The 23655-nt window shown below is 41.2% G+C and overlaps 1 protein-coding gene across 1 annotated transcript in view; it reads left to right on the plus strand.

Annotated features, from left to right (window-relative positions):
- The window catches only part of LOC311129132 (copine-8-like), a 126634-nt gene that overhangs the window by 8847 nt on the left and 94132 nt on the right, over nucleotides 1-23655 (plus strand). Inside the window, exon 2 of the mRNA XM_084161424.1 lies at nucleotides 16821-16861. Within this exon, the coding sequence (XP_084017550.1) occupies nucleotides 16821-16861 (41 nt within the window). The remainder of the gene's footprint in view (nucleotides 1-16820; nucleotides 16862-23655) is intronic.

Consider the following 23655-nt stretch of genomic DNA (forward strand, 5'->3'; position numbering starts at 1 on the left):
ACAAATAAACTTAGATTTTATTTGATATAGTGTCTGTTTACCAGAGACGGTAATGTGAAGAACAACATGACCTGCATCAAAGTCAGATTAGGATATAGGCCAAGGACTAGAACGTTTATTTTTACTACCACTTTTTGCTACTACTTTCACCACTTTTAGTCTTGAAATCGTTGGTTGTTTACTACACTGTGAATCCTTAAAGAGATGGGTGGGGCTGAGGTTTAAGAGGGTGTGAAGAATGCTGTGTAGACAATGAAGAGCTCTCCAGTAGGTGTACCAAAACATTCACGGGCCATTTTCTCAAAAGTCGGGTGACAAGTTTATGAACTATCAAAGCAGAATTACTTTCTCATTGTTCCTCAACTGCATTGTATGATATACAATTTTCTAGCTCGGAGTCTCTACTTTTATCCAATGTATAAAACACAATTTCAAATGTTCCTACATTGGACCGAATCCAGGTGGTGGGTCACATATTTGTATTTGTATTTAGCAACTGCTCTTCCTGGGGTCCAGCAACATTAAGGCAGTTACACTACCATTCAAAAGTTTGGGGTCACTTAGAAATGTCCTTGTTTTCCATGAAAACATACATGAAATGAGTTTGAATAGGAAATATAGCAAAATGAATAGGAAATGTAGTCATTGACAAGGTTAGAAATAATGATTTTTAATTGAAATAATAATTGTGTCCTTCAAACTTTGCTTTCGTCAAAGAATCCTCCATTTGCAGCAATTATAGCCTTGCAGACCTTTGGCATTCTAGTTGTCAATTTGTTGAGGTAATCTGAAGAGCTTTCACCCCATGCTTCCTGAAGCACCTCCCACAAGTTGGATTGGCTTGATGGGCACTTCTTATGTACCATACGGTCAAGCTGCTCCCACAACAGCTCAATAGGGTTGAGATCCGGTGACTGTGCTAGCCACTCCATTATAGACAGAATACCAGCTGACTGCTTCTTTCCTAAATAGTTCTTGCATAGTTTGGAGCTCTGTCCATAACACTTTTTTGACAATCTTCCTCTGTCCCGTGTCTGTGATCTTTTGCCCATCTTTTCTTTTTATTGGCCAGTCTGAGATATGTTTTTTTCTTTGCAACTCTGCCTAGAAGGTCAGCATCCCGGAGTCGCCTCTTCACTGTTGATGTTGAGACTGGTGTTTTGCGGGTACTATTTAGTGAAGCTGCCAGTTGAGGACCTGTGAGGCGTCTGTTTCTCAAACTAGACACTCTAATGTATTTGTCCTCTTGCTCAGTTGTGCACCGGGACCTCCCACTCCTCTTTCTATTCTGGTTAGAGCCAGTTTGCGCTGATCTGTGAAGGGAGTAGTACTAGATCTTCAGTTTCTTGGCAATTTCTCGCATGGAATAGCCTTCATTTCTCAGAACAAGAATAGACTGACAGGTTTCTTTGTTTCTGGCCATTTTGAGCCTGTAATCAAACCCACAATTGCTGATGCTCCAGATACTCAACCAGGGGCGGTGTGTTCAATAGGGCGATATGGGCGACGCACTGCCAAACGGGAAAAGGAAGGGATTTTTTTTCTAATCAATTATATCACGGCAACAGTAGTTATCAGTGTTGTAATCTAGACGTCTGATCTGCCACAGTGCCACTAAATGTCCAATCAGGCTAAAGTCGTGCTTCAAATGGCCCCCCCCCCTTTTGGGGCGATTTCAGTCAGGTTGAAAATCGCCCAGAAGTCTGTCATAGACTCCCATGTAAAATCTATTTTTTTCAAATATCAGAGCTTTCAATACAATCTCTATGGGTTTCTGAGGGCTTGCACTTACGCGCTTTCGTCATACGTAACATAACCATGAACGTAACTAAGAAAAGAGCGGGTAGCCTCGTCAATCAATTCACTACTACTATCAAAATGGCTAGGCTTCAGTGCAACTCGATTGTGTCTTTGAAAGAAGTTCCTTTTTGTCGGCGAACAAATGAAGATAAATTGGCAACGAAACAATTAGGACCTCCCAGACCAAATTTAATAATTCAACAGGTTTCTACTAAAGGGGGGAAGTCCTACACCCGAGGATTTTCCAAAAATTGGTACGAACGAAAAACCTGGCTAGCAGGCTGCGATGTAGCTAATGCAGTCTTCTGCTACCCCCTGCTTACTCTTTCACCCTGAAGGCGGCACGGCAGACAGCACCGCTTGGACAGCGACTGGTGTGTAACGGACATGCACCATCTTTCAGGAAAGATTAAGAAACATGAGCTGTCAAAGACCCACATGGATAGCTGTTTGAGATTGTCTGCTTTGGGGAGAGTGAACATTCCCACTCAACTGGATGAGGGATACAGGCTAGCTGTCCGCTGCCACAACGATGAGGTTAGTGTTGATAATCACAAGTTTACTGGAGAACTGAAACTGACAAGGCTGACAAGATAGGACCCTTTTGTCCATTGTTATTGGATAGGAACAGAACTTATAACCAGCTCCTGACCTAAATAGATCTTAGCACAACATTTTACTCAACATATCATATTCCATATTCACTATAACAAATATATTTACTACGACATTAGCAAGAACCGCCACATCCTCAGCCGGCTAATCCAGTGTGTGAAGTTTTGCGGAGTGTTTGAGTTAGCTTTGCGAGGCAAAGATGAAACTGAGGGCTCCACCAACCCTGGTAAGCCAACACTTTTGAGATCAGTCAATAAATGCTTCTGGTATTGACTTATATGCTGCCCCTGTCTTCATGTTGTTGCTGGACATATCTTTTTTAAAATGTGTGTAGGTCACCTAAATCATCAGAAAAATTGCCCCCCCTGAGAATTTTTTCAGGAGCCGCCACTGTACTCAACTAGTCTCAAGATGGCCAGTTTTATTGCTTCTTTAATCAGCACAACAGTTTTCAGCTGTGCTAACATAATTGCAGAAGGGTTTTCTAATGATCAGTTAGCCTTTTATTCTAATGATCAATTATCCTTTTAAAATGATAAACTTGGATTAGCAAACACAACGTTCCATTGGAACACAGGACTGATGGTTGCTGATAATGGGCCTCTGTACGCCTATGTAGATATTCCATAAAAAATCAGCCGTTTCCAGCTACAATAGCCATTTACAACATTAACAATGTCTACACTGTGTTTCTGATCAATTTGATTTTAATGGACAAAAAAATTGCTTTTCTTTCAAAAACAAGGACATTTCTAAGTGACCCCAAACTTTTGAACGGTAGTGTATATACAGTTAAAAATATTACATTTCATAACACTTTACCCAATACATTTAGTGTGTTCCCTCAGGCCACTACTCCACTATCACATATTTACAATACAACATCCATGTGTATGTGTGTGTAGAGTGTGTGTCTTATCATGTGTATGTGTGTCTGTGCCTGTGTGTGTCCCTTCACAGTCCCCACTGTTCCATAAGGTGTATTTTTATCTGTTTTTTTAAAATTGCATCAGGAATAGAGTTCCATGTAGCCATGGCTCTATGTAGTACTCTGCGCCTCCTATAGTCTGTTATTGACTAGGCGATTGTGAAGAGACCTTTGGTGACATGTCTTGTGGGGTGTGTATGGGTGTCTGAGCTGTGTGCTAGTAGTTTAAACAGACATCTCGGTGCATTCAGCATGTTAACACTTCTTGGAAAAACAAGTAGTGATGAAGTTAATCTCTCCTCCACTTTGAGCCATGAGAGATTTACATGAATATTATTCATGTTAGCTCTCCATGTAGCTCGTCCCGTGTAGCTCAGTTGGTAGAGCATGGCACTTACAACGCCAGGGTTGTGGGTTCGATTCCCACGGGGGACCAGTATGAAAATGTATACATTCACTAACTGTATGTCGCTCTGGATAAGAGCGTCTGCTAAATGACTAAACATTTTAAAATGTAAGGGCCAGCCGTGCTGCACTGTTTTGACCATTACAGTTTGTAATCCAGGGTTACTCCAAGCAGTTTAGTCACCTCAACTTGCTCAATTTCCACATGTATTTATTACAAGATTTAGTTGAGGTTTAGGGTTTAGTGAATGATTTGTGCCAAATACAATGCTTTTAGTTTTTGAAATATAACTTATTTCTTGCCACCCATTCTGAAACTAACTGCAGCTCTTTAAGTGTTGCAGTGATTTCACTCACTGTAGTAGCTGACGTGTATAGTGTGGAGTCATCCGCAGTTAGAGGGACATAAATTAGGTTACTTACATTGTGTCTTCCAACGCTCCTGGGATAATGTACATTTGCTGAAGCATTATGACAACTCAGCGACGCAATGGTAGGGATTAACTGAGTTGGGCTTGGGTCATTGATAAGTCATTGTCTCAACGCAGCCATTAATGCTGTGAAAGTATCCAGGAACCCAAATGATTTGGGGGGATTCCATCCTCCTTATAAAACGAGCTTTGTTTACAGAAGGTATCAAAATTGTCAATAAATGTTAGACCCACAGAGCTGCAATAGTCTCGTAGACAGTTATGGAGGGCTAAAAGTCAACTGAAACATTCTGTAACTGTAACTCAGTAAAATCTTTGAAATTGTTGCATGTTGCGTTTATATTTTTGTTCAGTAAACATTGCACTCACAAAAGTTTCAACAATATAAATGCGTTCTCTGTCTCTCCCTCTCCCTCTCCCTTTCTCTCTATGCCCTGCAGTATACAGGTGGAATTAATGGCCTGACCAGGATCTGTGAGAGTTAAGGTTATAACCATCCTCATAGAGCAGCCTTGTGGTTACATGCATTTGCTCTGTATTCTTCCCTTTTCTACACGGTCACAGGCCAAGCATACACTCAATGAATAGATACAGTGCCTTCAAAAAGTATTAACACCCTTTTCACAATTTCCACATTTTGTTGTCTTATAGCCTGAATTTAAAATGGATTAAATTTAGATTTTGTTTCACTGGCCTACAGACAATACCCCATAATGTCAAAGTGGAATTATGTTTTTAGACATTTTTACAAATTCATTAAAAATGAAAAGCTGAAATGTTTTGAGTCAATACGTATTCAACCCCCTTGTTATGGCAAGCCTACATCATTTCAGGAGTAAAGAAAATCACTTAACAAGTCACATAATAAATTGCATGGACTCACTCTGTGTGCAATAATAGTGTTTAACATGACAGAGTCAGAACCGTGCACTAGGCCTATCTATCGGCAAACAAAAGCTGTATATCGCAATGGAATGCTGTATCTCATAATTTCCTGGCTCGCAAATTCAGTAAAGCAGGGCCTATCATGATTAGGCAAGTATATTCTACACGCAACAGACCGAAGGCTGAACACAAACTGGCATCATTAGCGAAGAGAAGAGCAGGCGAGCCAGCGCGAGGGAGGTCTTGTCTTGCATGCCTCGCAAATTCACCAAAGTGACAAAGCCCCAACAGATCCACAGATGACGCAATCTTTATTGCACTCCACACTGGCCTTTCCCACTTGGACAATAGGAACACCTACGTGAGAATGCTGTTCATTGACTACAGCTCAGTGTTCAACACCATAGTGCCCTCCAAGCTCATCATGCAAATTCACCTCTTCCTCTCTAGCTTTATTTAAATTAACTTTTCCCAGGCCTTTATAGCCTATTGTTTAGTTAGGCTATAACACAGAAAATAATATGTTTTGTGATAACTGCACTGTGATTTCAATTTTGTGGGGGAAAAAAAAGTTATTAGGTTAGGCATTTTTCATAACGTTAAGGATCCCGATTTCGTTTAAATGTTCTTAATGTTTAAACATTTACAACCCTAGTGTGTGTGCAGAGATGGGCAGTATTTCTGTTACATGTATTTGAAATATGTATTTTAATTACTTCTGAGTATTTTGTCATTTGAATTACACTGGGCTGAACTACACTCCAATGTATTTTCAAAATACAAAATACTTTTCTATAGTACTTTTTTTTATAACGGTTCACGTTTTGTGGCACCCCTTCCACCCTGCATTGGTATCAGAAGTCTGATAGCACTATGGTGTGATTAGAGCGTCTGCTAAATGAACTAAATATAAATGTATATGTAAACATTTTGATAAATACTTTGTTGACGGAAAATGTACTTGATACGATTGTGATATGTTGTTGTCTCACCTAGCTATCTTAAGATGAATGCACTAATTGTAAGTCGCTCTGGATAAGAGTGTCTGCTAAATGACTAAAATGTAAATGTAAAAATGAACAATTGCAAAGCATGCTGAGCTCTGCCCCGAAACAAGGCCAATAATAATACACACTGTGCTTTGCAGTTCATTTTGGTATGTTTCATTTTCACATATACATTTACATTTTGGTCAATTAGCAGACATTCTTATCCAGAGTGACTTGCTCAACTAAGGTAGATACACAACAACATATCACAGTCATAGCAAGAAAAACGTTTTTGTAACCATTACTGTGAATGTTGTTGCTGTCGGGCCAGCTACTTGCAAATGTTTTTTCGTATTTTAAAATACATAATACATGTATTTTAATTAAATAGATTACAAAATACAAGTATTTTGTATACAAGTATTTTGTAGTTTATTTTGATACATTGATCTTTATTGTAATTTGTATCTGTATTTTGTAATTGTATTTTGTCATTTTTGCCCATCCCTGTGTGTGAGTGTATGTGCTCATGCATGTGTGTCCCTCCCCCTCCCTCCTAGTACTGATTAAATACACCTCACGTCTTGCCAATAAAATCGTCCACGGTCATGTGACCTTTGGACGCTGCATGGTGGGAGATACTGGTGGATGTTCTCTTCAATGACCAGAACCTTAACGATTAACATTTAATGCATTTGGCATATAATATGTCAGACATTTCTGCATCCAAAATGGCACCCTATTCCCTATAAAGTGCACTATTTTGACCAAGGCCCATATAATAGACCCCTGAATACATCAATAACCATAATTACATTCACTGCTAGAAAGAGCAGTCAGCAGCACTTGCTCTAAAGAGCTCCTCTCGTCACCCCGCCATATTGTTCTTTTTTGGCCCAGATCTTTCTCGTTGGAAGAGTGTGCCCATCAACTTAACTCCAGTTAATTTCACTACTGTAAGCACTTTTCGTTTTATTAGCATTTTGCAGGCAAATATTTTTTTTTTTGCTGTGAATGGCTTTTTGTATGGGTGGCATGAAATTACGGTTTTATTTACTATGTAATTCTAAGATTAAATATTGAATGTTATCATGCTTGTTTACTTTATCTACACGGAAGTTTACATACACCTTATCCAAATACATTTAAACTCAGTTTTTCACAATTCCTGATTCTACTATTATTCTGACATTCCACAATTTAATCCTAGTAAAGATTCCCTGTCTTAGGTCAGTTAGGATCACCACTTGATTTTAAGAATGTGAAATGTCAGAATAATAGTAGAGAGAATGATTTATTTCAACTTTTATTTCTTTCATCACATTCCCAGTGGGTCAGAAGTTGACATACACTCAATTAGGATTGGGTAGCATTGCCTTTAAATTGTTTAACTTGGGTCAAACATTTTGGGTAGCCTTCCACAAGCTTCCCACAAAAAGTTGGGCGAATTTTGGCCCATTCCTCATGACAGAGCTGGTTTAACTGAGTTATGTTTGTAAGCCTCCTTGCTCGCACACGCTTTTTCAGTTCTGACCACAAATGTTCTATAGGATTGAGGTCAGGGCTTTGTGATGGCCACTCCAATACCTTGACTTTGTTGTCCTTAAGCCATTTTGCCACAACTTTGGAAGTATGCTTGGGGTCATTGTCCATTTGCGACCAAGCTTTAACTTCCTGACTGATATCTTGAGACGTTGCTTCAATATATCCACATAATTTTCCTTCCTCATGATGCCATCTATTTTGTGAAGTGCACCAGTCCCTCCAGCATGATGCTGCCACCCCCGTGCTTCACGGTTGGGATGGTGTTCTTCGGCTTGCAAGCTTCCCCCTTTTTCCTCCAAACATAACGATGGTCATTATGGTCAAACAGTTCTATTTTTGTTGAATGTACTTTCATCTCTAGGAGACAAAATGCGTCTCCTTCCTGAGCAGTATGAAGGCTGCGTGGTCCCATGGTGTTTATACTTGCTTACTATTGTTTGTACAGATGAACGTGGTACCTTCAGATGTTTGGAAATTGCTCCCAAGGATGAACCAGACAGATTTTTTTTCTGAGGTCTTGGCTGATTTATTTTGATTTTCCCATGATGTCAAGCAAAGAGGCACTGAGTTTGAAGGTAGGCCTTGAAATACATCCACAGGTACACCTCCAATTGACTCAAATGATGTCAATTAGCCTAACAGAAGCTTCTAAAGCCATGACATCATTTCCTGGAATTTTCCAAGCTGTTTAAAGGCACAGTCAACTTAGTGTATGTAAAGTTCTGACCCACTGGAATTGTGATACAGTGAATTATAAGTGAAATAATCTGTCTGTAAACAATTGTTGGAAATATTACTTGTGTCATGCACAAAGTAGATGTCCTAACCGACTTGCCAAAACTATAGTTTGTTAACAAGAAATATGTGGAGTGGATGAAAAACAAGTTTTAATGACTCCAACCTAAGTGTATGTAAACTTCCGACTTCAACTGTATTATGATTAGTTGAAGGTGTGTTAGTACTCGGCTGGAACACAACTCTGCACATCACATGGGTCCTTTGGACCAGAATTGAGGAGCTCTATCTTAACTCTAAAAATCACAGGCCAGAGTTTTTTGAATCAGGTGAAGGTTTGAGTGACAGCCGCAGGTGGTCATGATTCTCTCTTCTCAGCCTTTTCACTGTTGGAATATTAAAAACAGGAAGTTAGGAGGCTGGGCCTCACAACCTGACTCTGTCAGTCACTGTCACCATGGTGATATCGAGGCTGACAGACTGCTGGAGAAGCAAGTATCCATGTCCACATCTGTTCATCTCGCTCTCGCTCTCCGTCTCTCTCTCTCTCTCTCTCGCTCTCTCTCCTTGTGCTAATAAATATGTAGTCATGCATGTGTGTATCAGACATTTGTGTGTGTGTGTGTTTGTTCATGTACTCTAATTTCCATATACATAAATTACAAATTCATTCAAGAACATGCCATCAGATAGAAACGCTGCAGTAATAAGATTTTATTCATGTCCTCCTCTTGAGTCATACAGAAGGAGAGGGAGAGAAGAGAGGGTTTGAGAGAGAGAGAGATAAACAGAGGGTATGACACACACAGCAGTGAGTGGGGGACTCTCATGGTCCTAATGTAGTAATCCCCACCCTGGTCACATCTCTCTGGTAGTTAGTATTCCTCTGGGTGGCCCCTCTGTCATCTCTACCCTGGGGAGGCAGACAAACACTCTGCTCTGCTCTTCTCTGCACTGCTTAGGGATCCCCTGGCTCCTGTCTGCCTGCTGCCCTGCCATGCTGCTGCCATACTGCCATGCTGCTGCCATACTGCCAGCCCTTTCCTCTACTGGGCTCTCATCTCTGCTGGAGGACTGGCACGGTGGAGCAAGGGAAGGGGGAGTGTAAGAGAGGGAGCGAGGGGTAGAGAGGTGGAGGAGGAGGGGAAGAGAGTGGGGAGAGAGAGTTGGAGGAAAGGTCAGAGAGAGAATCTCAGCGAGAGAAACAGACAGACAGACAGAGATCACCTTCAACCAATCAGTATGGGTTCTCAACAGAACCCATGAATGAAACACTGACACTTCAGTAAATGTGTTATTGTGCCTAGCTAAAATGGAATACATTGATAGATGGTTGTGAGACCTGAGATGGAGAGAGAGGGGGGACAGCGAAACAGAGTGAAAGAGAGAGAGCGAGAGACGGAGGCAGAGAGAGAGATGCGCATGTAAACTGCCTCTGGTAATGACTAGCTGTGTATCAGAGGAAGGGCTATACTTCTGTGGCATGTCTCTCATGACCACCACTGAGTTTGCATGTTGACATAAGAGTGGATTTGCAGGTTGAAATATGAATTGTGTGTTGTGTGTGTGTGTGAAGGTGAGCGCATGCGTACACACTGCCTTTTTGCTCTCCCAGCCCAGCTTGTCAGTAAAAATTAGGGCAGGTCTCTCCGAGAGAGGCACTGAGAATATACAAGCCACAGAGCTGCTGATGCTCTCTTTCTGTGTGTGTTTGTGCATGTGTGCTTGGGCACACCTTTGTGTGTTGTGTGTGTGTGTGTGTGTGTGTGTGTGTGTGTGTGTGTGTGTGTGTGTGTGTGTGTGAAAAAGAGGTAGACATGGCTAGAAATAGTGTGTAATAATAATATGTGTGTGAGAAAAAAAGAGTGAGGGGGAAAAAGTAGAGAGAGGGGAGAAAGCAGTGGCTAGCTTCTTCTACCTGTGGAGCTCAATGACCTGTTGAAAAGCCTCAGCTCATATTAGCATGCTCTGTTGCTCCTGTTCTCTCCAGATGTTGCCATGCATAATCCTGCTCTGTTGCCACTGTTGCCACGCACAACTCCATGTCCTTTCATACAGTAAAAGCCACCATGGAAACATATACACTACTTACAGTACATATTAATATAGGATTTCTATGGGTATATGTGTCTAGTCTGTTATTCTATAGTATTCCCGTTTGTATTACATACAATCAAATCTAAATGAAGAAGGTACACTGCATATATTCACCTATTTGTTTCTGTATCAGGTTATTTTTGAATGTGCAGGAAGGTAGGCAATGTTATGTTGCTAAGATTAGAATCCCAGTAGCATGTTCACTACTACAACAGGGAGAAGGAATCTCACCGCTTGAGAGTGTTTTGTTCTTTGATACTGTAGCTGTATGAAAGCGCATATGTAATATTCTACACCACACTTTGAGTTAGAATCGGCACACGGTGTGTGTGTTTGGCAGTCCCGATTTCTTCCATGGTGGTGACTGTATCTAGTTCAGTGTGATGGTGTATTCCCTGTGGGTCCATTATCCAGGCCACACTGAAAAGAGAAAGGGAAGAGTGAAGGAAGAGAGAGGGAAGGGACTGTAACTGTACTGTGTGTGTGACTTCACCATTCCGTCAGGTAAAATATATTTATTGAGAGGCACAGAAGAGGATGATGGGTAATGTAGGTCAGGGTCCTGGGGGTCTGGGACATGTTCAGCGGGTTGTCATGGTAATGCTGTCATAACCAGACAGTGGCGATCTGTCATTCGTGAGCCAATCAGAAAGACATGCTTGATATGTTCATGAAATGAAATGTCTGTACTAACACATCTCATCAGAGAGAGAGGGGAGGAGGAGAGCAAAGGGAGATACTGTGTGAAACAGCTCTCGTCTCTTCTCCTCTTTCTAGTGAGCAGAGGGCTGATGTCAAACTTATGTCGTCCCATTGGGAGCTGCTGTCTGTGAGTGGGATAAATACTCAGACCCCCCCCAAAAAAATACCAACTGCCAGTCAGTCAGTCCCATGCGCGACTGCCCCAATTGCCCGTTGGATGTCGGACGGTTGCTATGGTAACCGTTGCTGTACCGTTGCTCTTGACACATTCCTTCACTCGGGCAGACAGAGTCGTGAATATTATAAATGAGGACAAAGTACTTTTTAAATGAAGATACAAAGATGGCATATTTTTTGTGATCATGTCATGAATATTTGTATCCACACAAAACTGGTCAAAACCATGTTGAGGCAATTGTACCAAAGCAGATTTGAGTCAGTTATCTCTTGTTGCTAGGTCAGAGTTCGGTCAGATTTGGGTGCCTTTTTGTTTTGAGTTAAGATTGGTGGAAGCTGGAGCCCACTGTTGTTTGGCTAGTTGAGCTGGTCTACACAGGAAGGCCCAGTAAGAAAATACATTATTTGAGACCGTTTGTTATTTAATTTTACATTTGTGTGTGCTGGGCTGGCTAATGTCCACTGGGGCCCTAGTTTAAAGTGGAACTGACAGCGTTTTAGCAACATTAAATCTTATTCAAATCTGTTCATATACACCCCCATTTTCTGATAAGCGAGCACTTAGATATGGTCATTTTCACATGTTCATACATTAATAGAATGTTTGGGAATTACGTACAGTAAGGCATTTGTGAGAATTCTATAGCAATATAGAGTGGGAAAGTGGCCGTGCATTTGGAAAATTAAGACACTGCAGTAAATACAACCTATAATAAAAACATCTGTCTTGTCCAGCACGGTGCGCCATAGCCAATCAGAGCTACAGTAGACCTATGTGCAAATAAGCCATTTGCCACACAGGCCTGCCATCATTCACTATTAACTGGACTGTGTTTACAGTCAGTAGCAACAGCGGGACTTTAGATCATAAGAAGGCATTCGCCAAAAGCCACAAAATACACCTAAATGAATTTCTGCAAATATGTAAATACCACGGGAGTCCTCTTACATTTGGGAACTTTACAGTCCTATTGATCAAACAACCGTGAAAAGGTAGGCTCTCTCTCCCTTAGTTATGCAGATTGACAACAACAAGATCAACAACTATTAGCCAGAGCGAAATGAGATATAATCTAGAGAGGGAACATTAGATAAAGCCTCTTAAACCTTTTCAGCTAGTTGGCGGTAAAAAAATTGCACTGATAAACAATGGGGAATAGTAGCCTGCAGCTTGCCTACGATGCATGCTTGTCCCAACCCACGTTTTGACAACAGAATGGGAACTTGCCTTCCTGCCCACCCATTTGATTGATGCAAAATACATTTGATTGACAACTAAGAGAGATGCTAACTGTGGTTAACCGTCATTCAAGTTCATCATAGCTAGCTAGCGATCAAAGTGATTCACATTTCTTGCTAGCTAACAAAATGACTCCTGCATCTCTAGCTGTAGCCACAGAAAAACGATATGGGGGGATAAAGTCAGCCACTCGTCCAAATAAATAACATCCTCCCAGCAGCCAGCTAGCCATGTTTTTAGCAATATTTTTTGGACTACCAAGAAATGTAATGGTGAATTATATTAATCATGCATTGAACTGCATCCATCTATTCTGCCAACAATGCCTTACTGTACGTTAGGGATTCTCAAACTCTGTCCTGGGCCCCCCGTTTGCACGTTTTGGTTTTTGCCCTAGCATTACACAGCTGATTAAAATAACCAACTTTCAAGCTTTGATTATTTGAATCAGCTGTGTAGTGCTAGGGGGGCCCGGGACAGAGTCTGCTCTACGTCATAGAATTTTAGTCAAATAGAACCTATTTTTAAAACTTCTTATAAAGTTTGTTTTGTAGGATAAACTGGAAATGTGATATTTTTGACTGATATTATAATTGTTTGTTTCATATCTGCAAAGTATATAAAACACTGTCAGTTCCACTTCAAGCCGTCCAATGATAAAGCACTGTGGAGGAGTGGAGGGAGTGTTAATTCCAGGAAACTAACCCGGCCAGCTCTTCATGGAACAGGGCACATTTTAGGGCTTTTACCCTCTCTGTGGCTTTCAGCTTTCAGCCTCATTCTCCTACTGAGAGAGAGATGGAAAGAGAGATGAGCATGACTCATTCAAATTAGCATCTCAGGTGGAAACCCTAAAATGCGGCCCACCCAAAGGCATGCTGAGCTATTACCGCCACACCGGCTTTCACAAGTCATGACCTCAGTCAAATTCCACATAGTCATGGTAACTAGGCTTTTCCAAGCTCTGATGCTGCTGATGGTCATTAGTAGTCTACCAAACTTGCTAACTGCCTGGTACTCAGCACTCTATTGTCCCTCTAATCACTCTGACATCAATGCAAATGTTATTCGGAAGTCAAATCAAACACCTCATGACAGCCTATGAACTCATGTTGCGCAACATTTCTATAGGCTATGCAATTGCGTGAAAATGTTTTGATGGCCTCTATTAAAAAGAACTTGTGAATGATGTATTATCACTTGTGAATGATGCCCAGCGTGTGCGGTAAGGCAAGAAACAGCACATGCCTTTTTTTGGCTACTTTTTCTGATCATAGTCACACACCCTCATGTAGCCTAGCCCATAGGCCTATATGTTTTGATAAGGTTTGTATCACAACTAAAGTGACCAAATAACTAGTCTAATAGTTTATCAACATTTTAAGCTAAATGTTCGGATCTGTTGCATCAGCCTCATTCCTTTAAAAATATTTTCTGATGCAAGTAGTTGTATTAATTTGAGGTCTATCATATCCCACAACTGTCCCAGAGTATGTTTGGAATGTTTCTTTCTCGCACAGAAGGACAAGTTGACCAATAGAATAGGTCAACTTTTGTACTATGGGAGATAGTAGATTGACATAGGCTAGTGCTTTTGCTGTTCGTTAGGCCTACTCATCTTGTTGGCTGACGAAAAGTAAATGTGGACAGTTCTTCTAACATCTTCAATATGCACCTCGGAATTTGATAAGAAGGATGCTCGCCGTTGCGTTCCCGATGTGTCTGTCTTCACTTGTAGCCTACTTCGGAGCTGAGATGCCTGTGAGAAGGACCCGATCACATTACTGGCATTGGCTAATAAGAATTGCGATACCTGAGAGAGCCATGTGAGTGAGAGGTGCGTCGGAGCACGGCAATTGCCAGCCGGGAGAAGGGAATTATATTTATTATATTCAGCCCAGGGCACAACGGCCACTTTGGCCGCAAAAGGCATGGGTTTTTTAGGGGGCGTTACAGCCACACATGGGGGATGCGGCCGTGAAATTTGAAGCCTGGTGAGAATATTATCAAGTGCTTGTCAAATTGTGAATGAGAGACTGATGAAGTGTGTGCAGCTTGAACGAGAAACAAAGCAGATCTCATGCCTTTCAAGCGACTTTTTTCAAATCATCATTAGAGTCACATCATGCAGCATTAGAATGTATTAAAAATCAAAACATATAGCCCAACGTTTGTATCACAACTAAAGTTGCATTTAATTCTAAATTAAGCATATAGGAGTACCTGTTTCTTTGTTAACCGCTCAACACAGAATAGACGCATGTCCTCACTCCCTCAAATGTTTGGAGAAAATATCCTTTCTATTTTATTCAGCTTTGTTCCAATTTTATTCTTCATACTATAAAATAATGCCACGGAATTCTAAGCAAATATTTTCTGCTAAATGAACTAGTGTAGCCCACAGCCATATGGCATAGCCAGATCAGGGCCTAACATAAGGACAACTCAGAGTATGCTATTCTGTTCTTCTGAAATAGACTACATTTTCTTAATTTCTTTAGACCTGTGTAAAATAAATAATGGATTTGTTGTGATGGTATAGGCTATATTAAATGGATTTATTTGACTTTTTAAAATGTAGATGTTCCAAAGGTCTGCATCAGTGGCTTGTAGGCTATGTGTGGAAGCCAGGAGATGCTAAACATGTTTATGGTAATTAACGGTCAATTACCGTGAGACCGGCAATTATTTGCTTGACAATCACCGGCTGACAACATTTCATGACCGACACAGCCCTAATGCTGACGCACGCACGCGCACACACACATGGGGAAACCAGGGGCCATATTACACACACAGCGAGGGCCAGAGCAAAGGGCCAGTCTCAGTGATGTAACCAGCCAACACAGACTGGCTAAAATATTTCTCTCCTGCTATGAGGAAGGAAGCCTGGTTTAAACTTCCATCACGACCATGCAGACCATACTATAGCCTCTGCAGCTTTTAGACTCTATCAGACATGGACACACACACACAGGAATGCATGCACACACACGCATACACACACTGACAAAGTGAGTGAGTCAATGAGCAACACAGGTAACAGGAAGGCATGGACACAGACAGATCAGTGTTCCCTCCTGTCCTACAGCAGTCCAAAGCCTCTGCTGATCCCTTGGCTTCCTGACATTTCATCACCTTTATACAGCTCAGTAAGTGTCAGGGATAGTTCAATGGGACATGAACCAGCAGGTCAGGAGGGGAGAAGGGTAGTTATCGCTCCCTGCAGAACCATTAACCTTTCAATCCATGGCAGAGGAGTCACTTACTGTATCTCACCTCTCGTTCCCTCACTCCATCCATCCATCCCTCCATCCCTTCATCCAATCCTGATCTTATAGGATGAATGGATGTGTGTTGGAATTACTCCAGCAAATTCACTAAAGAACAGCTCAATAATATTAGAGGTAAATGTATTCCCCAAATCCCCTGCTTTAAATTAGTCATAATCTTCCCAGCCCTATTTATTTGATGAATATTCTCCAACCCCCAGAGTGAAGTATAAGTGCTTTATGACTGGTGTAAGATCTGTCATTGGTTGTGGAGTTAGCAATTAAAGGCGGTTTAAGGTTATTTTGTTTGTAAATTAGTCATTGATTCCGGTGGGGTTTGAAGGTGTTCATGGGTTGTGCGCAGGTAGGGGCTTAGGGGTAGTTTGTCTGATTTAATGTAAATTAATAGTTTAATTGACTGATTCTCTAGGGGTTGGGACTAGGGGGTTGGAAGGCGGTGCACAGGAGGTGTACAGGAGGTGTTTTTGATCAATGATGATGCCTTCATTATAAACGCCCTCCTGAGTATCATGATATGGAAGGTGTTACTGATCATAACGGATGGGGCTTTTAAACAGCACTGTCGGTGTGCATTTCATGGCCGCCTCGCTCTCTTACATTAATCTTTCTCTCTCTGGTAAATAGCCTGAGAAGACGAGACCTGCTCCGCTCTGTAACGGCTGTTACAGCAAACCCTCGTTTACAGGCCTCATCTCCTAGCAAATCAGAGCATGACGCTCATGTCTCTCTTCTCAAATGGCACCCTATTGATTAGAGCCCATTGGGCTCTGGTGAAAAGTAGTGCACTATTAGGGAATAGGGTTCCATTTGAGACGCAATCCTGTCTGTCACGCTTGTATCCTGTATCTATCCCCAACGGTGTTCCCTGCCTTAACTAACGAGAGCCTTAATCAGCGTCTCATTGTGTTTAACGAAGCAACATGGTGTCAGTTTTACTTATTCACACCTCGCTCCCTCCTGTTTGTTTTCTCTTCACAGAAATCTGCTGGACATGGATACCTTCTCTAAGTCAGATCCAAGTAAGATCACTATTTGTTCCACAATGTCACTGTAATATCTGTTCCATATCAATGTTTCTGTATAAATAGTAAGTGTATGAGTGTGCCTGGGGGCTTCCTGAAGCTCTGCTCTCCTGATTAGCCAAAACATCTCCAACAAGCTTTCTATCCTGTTCAGCAGGATTGGGGTCAATTCCATTTCAATTCCAGTCAATTCAGAAAGTTTACCAAATTCCAATAACAATTCAAATTCTTCCTCCTTGAAAAGCTATGAAGAGAATTTTAATTTTAGTGTACTTCCTGAATTGACTGGAATTGAAATGGAATTGACCACAACCCTGCTGTTCAATCATTTAACCCCTCTCTATGCCCTAAGCCAAGACCTAACCAGTCTTAACCCATCCTCACACTCCCTATCCAACCTCCTCTCTCTGTCTGGGCCCGGTTTTCCAAAAGCATTGTTAGAACCTTCGTATGAGCATTGGTAGCCCTTTACACTCGTACCCATATACGGGTTGAAAATGGCAGAGTTGGGCACTGATAAGCCCCTAAATTGGAACGATGTGGCTGTACAGTAAAATGCAAAAAATGCGCTGTATGAGTTTTGACTGATAGCCGTTCTGAACTTGAGCACCGCATGCACCAATTTTTTTTTGTTGTTGTCTGGGTGAGGGAAATGCTGTTCATTAAGAGGACTCGGATGTATTTTGAAAGATAAGACGTTGAGGATTACAATAAATACCACTTGGATGTCATACAAGCAAGCCAAACACCTGTGAGTCCAAATGTGCACTTCACATTTCCATATCACAAAACTCATGTCATATACAGTGTCAACATTTATGATCACTGTGTTTGATATACAGTTACAAGATGACATGGCGTCATACCCTGGGTAGTTCTGAACAGAATAAGCCTGTTTGTCTATTGTGAAGAAAATTTGCTGTGTAACAAGCAACTGAATGCACGCATGACTCCTTTCTATGCGTACCAAATTATGATCTGTTTCTCTGAATTGCCCTGTCAAAGCCTAAAAGCCAATTTATGCTTGATCCAAAAATGTGATCCAATTTGGTTTCTGGAGGCACGCAGAGGCCAAATTGAGCTCCATACCGCATCGCCGTACGCCTCTCAAATGTTGTAACAATGGCGAGGGCTCCGTATATCTCCGCATTGACATGATTGGTTGATGTTGGGGGCGGGAGGTCCTGTATAAACACAAACACACTTCCTTGACAACTTCCTTCACAACAGCTCTGCGATGCTCCGCGAAGCGCAAGAAGTATGAATGCCCTGACTTCTGCAGAGGCCATATCACCGTAAATGCTGCACGGCCTATGCAGACGTCGGATTGACCATGCAGTGCTTTTAACACTGTAAGATCGTATTTTATAACTTAGCTAGTCATTTTGGCAATAGAACAAGCTTTCAAATGATGCCCACCTGACCCAGATTGTGATTTATGATGGGCAGTTTTTGGATTGTGTAAACAACAACAGTAATTGTGTGATGGCAGGGATGCAGGGTTGTGTTCCAAACAAAACAACTACATGTGTAAAAACAACTGCAAGTGTAAAAATCCCCTTATAGTTGAAGAATCTTCTTTGTGTCATAAAGGTGCATTGAATTTACTCAGGAACTGTGCACACTTTGGAGAGGTGTGTGGCCGCTTGGAAACACCAATTAGTCCTCTTACTCAAACCTTTGTCATTGCTTTGTCTTATGTTGCACCTACCCCACATTTTTCAGGAATATTCTTATAATCTTACTGAATGTATCCAGAGTATTTTCAGATTTCGTTATCAACAAATGCGGCGAAAAGAACAATAAATGTAAAATGCACATAAAATCAACAGTGTAATATTTGGATTCAGTCTTGTGTCAGGTGAACTGTTGGGTTCTCAACTTTGGTCTAATAATTTTCCCATAATCTCCAAACTGTTCCCTTTCAATTACTACCATGCTTATGCATTTCATATTTCTTCTTTAAGAAACCTTTAAATGTAGCCCTATCCATGCAGGCCAATTCCCACTCATGTAAAGGGTTAAATCTCAAAACTGTTTCCCAAAACTTTTAAATGCTTGTTATTTACTGACTGCTTCAGACCAGCTAAGTGCGCTGTTGTATGCTTTTTTGCCATTCCACGTCACTTTATACACAGAAGATCTCTGCTAAACATAGAATCAAGATGTTTATCTGTCTCTCCTTTTAATTAATTATTATTATTATTATTAATTATTTAGTCATTTAGCAGACACTCTTATCCAGAGCGACTTACAGGAGCAATTAGGGTTAAGTGCCTTGCTCAAGGGCACATCGACAGATTTTTCACCTAGTCGGCTCGGGGATTAGAACCAGCGACCTTTCGGTTACTGGCACAACGCTCTTAACCACTAAGCTACCTGCCGCTACCGCTCCTTGACCGCTGATAACTTCAGAATGAAATCGAATACAAAGTTGCCAATATATTTTACACAAGCTAAGGATAAAAAGTCTGCTTCAAATGAAAACTGAGGGTGACTGCATTAAATGATTAATACAGTAGGCCTACAGTGCCTTGCAAAGTATTCATCCCCCTTGGCATTTTTTCCTATTTTGTTGCATTACAACCTGTAATGTAAATTGATTTTTATTTGGATTTCATGTAATGGACATACACAAAATAGTCCAAATTGGTGAAGTAAAAAATAAATAAATAACTTGTTTCAGAGAATTCTAAAAAATAAATAATGGAAAAGTTGTGCGTGCATATGTATTCACCCCCTTTGCTATGAAGCCCCTAAATAAGATCTGGTGCAACCAATTACCTTCAGATGTCACATAATTAGTTAAATAAAGTCCACCTGTGTGCAATCTAAGTGTCACATGATCTGTCACATGATCTCAGTATATATAGACCTGTTCTGAAAGGCCCCAGAGTCTGCAACACCACTAAGCAAGGGGCACCACCAAGCAAGCGGCACCATGAAGACCAAGGAGCTCTCCAAACAGGTCAGGGACAAAGTTGTGGAGAAGTACATATCAGGGTTTGGTTATAAAAAAATATCAGAAACTTTGAACATCCCACGGAGCACCATTAAATCCATTATTAAAAAATGGAATGAATATGGCACCACAACAAACCTGCCATAGGGGAGGGCCGCCCACCAAAACTCACGGACCAGGCAAGGAGGACATTAATCAGAGAGCCAACAAAGAGACCAAAGATAACCCTGAAGGAGCTGCAAAGCTCCACAGCGGAGATTGGAGTATCTGTCCATAGGACCACTTTAAGCCGTACACTCCACAGAGCTGGGCTTTACGGAAGAGTGGCCAGAAAAAAGCCATTGCTTAAAGAAAAAAATAAGCAAACATGTATTGTGTTTGCCAAAAGGCATGTGGGAGACTCCCCAAACATATGGAAGAAGGTACTCTGGTCAGATGAGACTAAAATTGAGCTTTTTGGCCATCAAGGAAAACGCTATGTCTGGCGCAAACCCAACACCTCTCATCACCCCGAGAACACCATGTTTTTCGTCGGCAGGGACTGGGAAACTGGTCAGAATTGAAGGAATGATGGATGGCGCTAAATACAGGGAAATTCTTGAAGGAAACCTGTTTCAGTCTTCCAGAGATTTGAGACTGGGACGGAGGTTCACCTTCCAGCAGGAAAATGACCCTAAGCATACTGCTAAAGCAACACTCGAGTGGTTTAAGGGGAAAAATTTGAAATGTCTTGGAATGGCCTAGTCAAAGCCCAGATCTCAATCCAATTGAGAATCTGTGGTATGACTTAAAGATTGCTGTACACCAGTGGAACCCATCCAACTTGAAGGAGCTGGAGCAGTTTTGCCTTGAAGAATGGGAAAAAATCCCAGTGGCTAGATGTGCCAAGCTTATAGAGACATACCCCAAGAGAGTTGCAGCTGTAATTGCTGCAAAAGGTGGCTCTACAAAGTACTGACTTTGGGGGGGTGAATAGTTATGCACGCTGAAGTTTTCAGTTTTTTTGTCTTATTTCTTGTTTGTTTCACAATAAAAAATATTTTGCATCTTCAAAGTGGTAGGCATGTTGTGTAAATCAAATGATACAAACCCCCAAAAAATCCATTTTAGTTCCAGGTTGTAAGGCAACAAAATAGGAAAAATGCCCCTTTAGCCCTCAAAACAGCCTCAATGTGTTGGGGCATGGACTCTACAATGTTCCACAGAAATGCTGGCCCATGTTGACTCCAATGCTTCCCACAGTTGTGTCAAGGTGGCTGAATGTCCTTTGGGTGGTGGACCATTCTTGATACACATGGGAAACTGTTGAGCATGAAAAATCCAGCAGCATTGCAGTTCTTGACATACTCAAACCGGTGCGCCTGGATTTAACAAGTTATATCAATAAGGGATAATAGCTATCACCTGGATTCACCCGGTCAGTCTATGTCATGGAAAGGGCAGATGTTCCTATTTTGCTAATTGTATGGCTATAGTGTCTGTAATTCTTGCCTAAATATATTTCATGATGTGTAACAACGTGCGCATTATATTCCACGTCCATATTTGCAGCCATAGGTGATAATTTCTCTCTAGGAGCTGATACTTCGTCAGTATTGTGAAATAATAATAATGTTAAGGTAAAATTTGAATGGGGAAAGCTGATCAGACAGCAACGCTGCCTTTCTTTTCGACTCTATCACTATCGACCCTATCACATGCTCCAACGGCGCACATAGTGAACGTACTCTCTGCATAGTGTTTTCTCTCTGTTTGGCGTGTTCGGCATTGTAGGAATGATGCATCGTTAAAACACTCCTAAGCCTAAATTCCATCGGTGTCGGGAAACCGGGCCCTGGTCTGTAGTCTTTCCCCTCTCCTGTTGGTTTGGAACTAAATGTCTACCTACCTATAATATCCCATGATCCTGAACTGCTCCCTGCTAGAGAAGACTCTTAGGACATGTCCGAGTATTTCGGATGGAGCCATTGCCTTTTCAATGGTAGTCATCTGTTGCCGGATGAATGACATGGACAACGGAGATGATTTTCTTACAAAAACACACACAAACAATCCGTCTTATGTTGGATACAACTCGTATACGTTAGTATGCCATACAACATGGATTACACATAAAGGTGTGAGTCACTCCCTACATCTTTTACATGTTTATTTATTTTTACAGTAATTGTGTGAAGGGGACATGAGGGCCAAATGACTAATCTGAATATATAGAACCATTCAATAGGCGTGATCTGTTGTGCTTTGTATTCCCTGCGGTTTAATTGAGAAGATCAGAACACAGACATTAGTGTTTCTGCTTTTGATACTTTCATCGTTTCCATAGTTTAACTTTGAAATATCTCAACTCCTTCTCCACCATTCCTAGGCCCCTCCTTCCATCCCTCCATCCTTAGCTTCTCCTTTATTTGAGTTTATTTTAATTTTTACAGGGACAGTGCACATTAATCAACGTTTCAGTAAAAGTGCCGGTTTTAGCCAGCCGGCTAATTTTCAACTGTAGTCCCTGGGCAGGTTATTAAAAACAATTACAATACCAATAGAGACAAACAATGAGCAGGGAGCACATGCAGAGCAACATAGGACAAGCAACACGTAGCACGCAGCCAGAGCAATAGCACAAAAAGCAACAAAACAAAATACATAAAAGCAACAAAGTGTTTACACACCTCACAAGCTACAGACAACAGATAACATGGAAAGCGGCAATACTCATCTAGGGATTATGTTCACAAGTCTGATTGTCCTTTAGCCATGTCTTTATGTTTTTTGTGAAGGTGTGATAGGTGGTGCAGTTGTGTGTGTCTGGTGGCAGTGTGTTCCAGACATGGGAAGCTCTCACAGAAAAAGCAGATTGACTAAAGGTCAACCTAGTGTTTCCTTAATGGTTTGGATTATCTGGAAGGTCACGTGAAACATGTGAAAATTAATAAGGCTTTGGGAAAACCATGCTGCTTGAATGTTATTAAAATCAGTGTGATGTTATGTATGTCAAATAAAATAAAATAAAATGTTATTGGTCGAATACAACCGGTGTAGACGTTACAGTGAAACGCTTACTTACGAGCTTTTCCCAACAATACAGTTAAAAGTAGTATTTGCTACTGTAAAAAAGGAAATAGTAACACAATAGAATCAATAACAAGGAGTACCAGTACCAAGTCAATGTGCAGGGGTAAGAACTAGTTGAGGTAATTGAGGTAATACAGTATGTACATGTAGGTAGGGGTCACATTGACTAGGCAATCAGGATATAATAAACACAGTAGCAGCAGCGTATGTGAAGTGTGTGTTGGAGTGTCAGTGTAGTATGTGTGAGTGCGTGGGGAGAGTCATCTGAGTGTATAGAGCCAGTGCAAGAGAGTTGGTGCAAAGAAATGTACAGTCGTGGTCAAAAGTATTGGTCTTCACAAAGTTCGCTGCTTCAGTGTTATGAGATATTTTTGTCAGATGTTACTATGGTATATTGAAGTATAATTACAAGCATTCCATAAGTGTCAAAGGCTTTTATTGACAATTACATTAAGTCTATGCAAAGAGTCAATATTTGCAGTGTTGACCCTTCTTTTTCAAGACCTCTGCAATCCGCCCTGGCATGCTGTCAATTAACTTCTGGGCCACATCCTGACTGATGGCAGCCCATTCTTGCATAATCAATGCTTGGAGTTTGTCAGAATTTGTGGGGTTTTGTTTGTCCACCCGCCTCTTGAGGATCGACCACAAGTTCTCAATGGGATTAAGGTCTGGGGAGTTTCCTGGCCATGGACCCAAAATGTCTATGTTTTGTTCCCGAAGCCACTTAGTTATCACTTTTGCCTTATGGCAAGGT

This window comes from Coregonus lavaretus (genome assembly GCF_964263955.1).
Source record: "Coregonus lavaretus genome assembly, chromosome: 5".
Taxonomy (NCBI): domain Eukaryota; kingdom Metazoa; phylum Chordata; class Actinopteri; order Salmoniformes; family Salmonidae; genus Coregonus; species Coregonus lavaretus.